Raw genomic sequence first — 4,083 nt, forward strand, 5'->3', positions numbered from 1 at the left:
TCTCAATAATTGGTCTTCACGGCATTTTGTCTTCCCACTGCCCTCTTCTAGATTTAGGGCTAGCTTTTCAGATATGGAAATAAATGATGCTAATAATCCACAGGGTTATTAAGGAGAGAAATGGACTGAGTTACTCGTTGTGTATCTCTGGCTATCTATAATCTGGTATATTACTTTAAACGAATTTCATTTCAGAAAAGTTATTTTGAAACACACCCTTCACAGTTGCTGGCCATGTCAAAACAGATCGCGTATCTTAAACATAACTTACGCCATACAAACTCTTATGAACTTAGAAGGGTCGTGTTTCTTGATAGTGAAAATTTCTGCCTTTTGAGAATGATTTTCACACAGTGAAAAATTAAACGTTTATTATTATTATTATTTCGGAAGAAGACCCTTTTTAAGTCAAGTTTCGTCGAAAAGAATGGAAATCTGTATACCAGTGAGATTATAGTGAGCCTTCTCAACTTAGCATATGAGTTTCTTCATTTCAGTAAGCAAATTTTAAAGAAGCTGTCTGAAATTCATATATTATTCCAAAACTTCGGTAGTCCTCGCCACCATTGAAAGGATGTGAATGGCACTAATGTAAGTAGGTAGGTAGTTAGATTCAACCAGCCTTTAGCTGACACGTGCTCTTGCTTTTCAGCAACCCTTAACTGATGATTGGTATGCTGTGTGCTGTTCTGGAGATGCCAATTGGCTCAATTTAACCGCTGGGCCAGAAATGAAAAGTAGTAAGAGAAAACATTTTATAGCAGCAAGTCCCAATAAGTAGGAGAGCCTGGGGTGGAAGGGATAAAATTTAAATTAGAAAAATAGGATGAGAAGAAAAGTTCTCTTTGGATATGGAGATGAATGGTAGTGATGTGTATCGAATGGATGATATTTTGGTTATACATGAGATGGCTATATGCCATCCAGGTTTTGCTCACTTAAGAAGTGGCTCAGTCACTCTAGCGGGCGCAAGGATCTTCGTCCTATTTTCTGGTTCACTCGTTCCAGTGCCAGGAGAAGAGGACAACAGAAGGTGAAATTAATTTTTTGTGGACCTGTAAGTTTGGATGAGGTAGGGTTGTATGCTTTTCAGCAGTGTCTCTCTATCAACTGGCTCTCTTGCCAGTTGTTTGAAATGAATGGTGATCCCTTCGAATGTAAGTGTTATGCAACTGTCACTGCTTGTTCTTTTAGGGCGCCTAACTTTTCGTGGGCTGTTCAACTATGCTTGAAAGTTTCTTGGGGGTGGGGAGGAAAGGAGAAGGATGTGGGGCCAAGAACTCTTTACGGGTTCCGATGGGTCTTACTGGGTACACCCTCTCACTCTTCATATTGGAGTTGATATCGGGTATTAGGTGAAATATCCGGCCTTTTTCCTATGGGTGTCAATAATATATGGGGGGAGAAGTTGGAATATTGTCTTATTAGAAGGAAGGGAAGGGGCAGGCAAGGTTTCACTTGGCACTGACGTGTAGTTGACCTTCTTGCGCTGTTTTCGTGGTCTGGGTGGTGAATGCTGCTGTGGTGCTGCCGAGGGTGTTTGCGGTGGTTCCATTTTGGTCATCTCAGCTTTTTGCTTGGGTTTTGGAGTGGGTCTTGATGGTCTTGGAAGTAGAGGAGCGCCTTTCATCTTTGCAACTTTTTTTAAGTCTGTATTAGGTTAACGTAAAACTATCATTATTTCTTTTGTTGATTTAAATCAGCCTTGTTTACTTTTTTGTTTACTTTTAAGTTAAATTTTTGCTGAGTATGTTTACTCTTGTGTCACCGTAAGTTAAGTGGCTTTACGATTGTTTCAGTGTTTTTGCGCCTCCTCCTCCTCTTTTGTGTATTAGTGAACTATCGTTTTAACGATTGTTATTCTTTTGCTTTGAGTGTTTATAACACTATGAAGGTGATGAGTGGACATGTCGAACCGCCGGTCAGCGTGAGTTTTCGGGTCTTGACAAGCTCTCACCAGTACTGTTTTCCTGTCGCAGCATATACGTATTTTGATTTGGAGGACGACTTTGGATACTTGCCTTTTGGACCACGCACTTGGATATTTCGCTCACGGATTTTGGAAGACGCATATATACGTCTGTTGTGTGTGTGTCCCTGGGATCACGGCTATTTTCTCGCGCAGGTTGTTGTTGTCACCTGCGACCTTCACACTGCTGTTGAGGGTTTAGCAGACGCTCAGTCATCTGCGACCTGCCGTTTTTCTGCCCCTTGTTCCCGTCGGAGGATTTTTTACGGGACCTGTGTCGTAGTTGTATCCCGGCACTGGATTCGGGATTTACCTGCGCCCCGTGTCATCCTCGTCCAGCTGTTATACGGGAGTGAGAGCTACTTGACTCGTGAGGTGGCTAGTAGGGAGTCTGTCCGTCCCAGGTAAAGACGTATAAAGTCGTTCCTCTTCTCTTGGGACAATGTGTTGCCCTTCAGTACCTGGCGTTAACAGTATTAGCCCTTTTGATAGCAGTTGGGTGGATTGGTCACGGCCCAGGATTCAACTCCTCTTCTGGAATTTTCAACTTGCAGGTGAAATTGTTTATTTTTGTTGCCAATTTTTTATTATTTTATAAATATATATATGTATAAGTTTACATGTATATGTTGTCATATTTGTTTGTGTGTCAGTATTTAGTGGACCAAGTTCCAGATTGTTTAGCTTTGTGTTGTAGGTAGGAATATTAAGGTTTTCCTTGTTATCATCTCTTACTTCCTTCTACCTTATTATTATTAGGTTATTGATTATTTTGGCTAGCCTTATTTTGGATCCAACTTGTTATATATTAAGTATGTTTTCTCTCTTGAAATTTTCTCTTGTTAGGGTTTAGTGTAGTAGCTTTAGGTTATTTTGTGAGATCCGGAGAACCAGGTATTTGTTCTCTTGAATATTCTGTACAATTAAGTGTATTTAATCTCACAAGGTTGATTTAAGTCATTGTTCTAGTTTATAATGAATATTGTTAAGTTTTCTTGAGTTTCTGTTTCCGTCCTTCCTTGTCACTGAGGTACATTTACTGACTGCAATCCTTGAGAATATAAAGACCTAAAAAGAACCTGTACTGCAACCTGGGAGGTTGTAACAGTCTGGTTTTGTTATGTTTGTTCCAAACATTGTGTTGTGTTTGGGCATTTGCTTTCCACTGTTTGGGCATTTGCTTTCCACTCTCTTAAAAGCAAGGCATTGTTGTGTAGGGTGTGCTTTACTGCATATACCATACTTCTCCTTACCTATGCAGCAGCTGCTGTGGTGTCCAAATCTCTGGCACTTGTAGCATCATAGTGGCTCGGCTGTGAAGGCCTCTGTGGGGAGGGATCTCCATACTCCAAGGAAAACTTTGGTTGGAATATCTCCTTGGAAGGTGACGACGATTTTCTTTGTGTGGGATTCCCTGATTTTCCAATACATCTCTAAGCTTCTAAGACATTTTGCAGCTGTACAATGGTGTCCAAAGGCAGGGCAGTCGGGTACTTGCATATAACCGCTTTCCTAACTCTCAGATGGATCTAGCAGTTGGAAGTAGGTGTTAGCTCGTAGAAAGTCGGCTGCTTCTTTTGCTTTTGGTGTGATGATCATATCAGTAGCCAGGTTGGGTTTCATTGAGATTTTCGGGTGTGGGTTTTGTTTCTTGAGCTTTGCTACTACAACATAAGCAGGCAGCTCGCCTTGAGCAGATACTCGATATTTCGGAAGGGGTGGTAAGAGAGTAGTTGCAGGAGAAGTGTTTGGAAGGGGGCCTTCTTCATTCTGGTTAAGCATCCTCCTCTCTACTTTCTTCGTTTTTCGAACAGTTGTCCATTCTTCGGCATCGGTCTCAAGCTAAGCAATAAGAGGGCATGATGTCACCAGGTTTTCTCATTGTAAAAGAAAGTGTCATTCTCTAAATCAGCAGTAGGAGGGCTTGATGGCTCAGAGTTTTCCTCGGTTGAACTTGGTAGAGAAAGTGTTCCTGTCAATGTTTCTTCATCGTCAGACATCTGCTGGTATTGGAAGGTAAGCTCTTCATCAGGAAGAGATGGCTGTTACTGAGGCTGATGAGCTGCTCTCCACTCAGCATAATAAGGGTCTATTGGGTCATCCTTTTGCAGGCA

The 4,083-nt window shown here is 41.5% G+C and overlaps 1 protein-coding gene across 1 annotated transcript in view; it reads right to left on the reverse strand.

The window, feature by feature from the left end:
* The window catches only part of LOC135225393 (uncharacterized), a 208,047-nt gene extending 206,716 nt beyond the window's left edge, over positions 1–1,331 (reverse strand). The window contains exon 1 of the mRNA XM_064264729.1: positions 1,205–1,331. Coding sequence (XP_064120799.1) covers positions 1,205–1,331 — 127 coding nt within the window. The remainder of the gene's footprint in view (positions 1–1,204) is intronic.
* Positions 1,332–4,083: the final 2,752 nt, after the last annotated feature.

Source organism: Macrobrachium nipponense, chromosome 13 (assembly GCF_015104395.2).
Source record: "Macrobrachium nipponense isolate FS-2020 chromosome 13, ASM1510439v2, whole genome shotgun sequence".
Lineage (NCBI taxonomy): Eukaryota > Metazoa > Arthropoda > Malacostraca > Decapoda > Palaemonidae > Macrobrachium > Macrobrachium nipponense.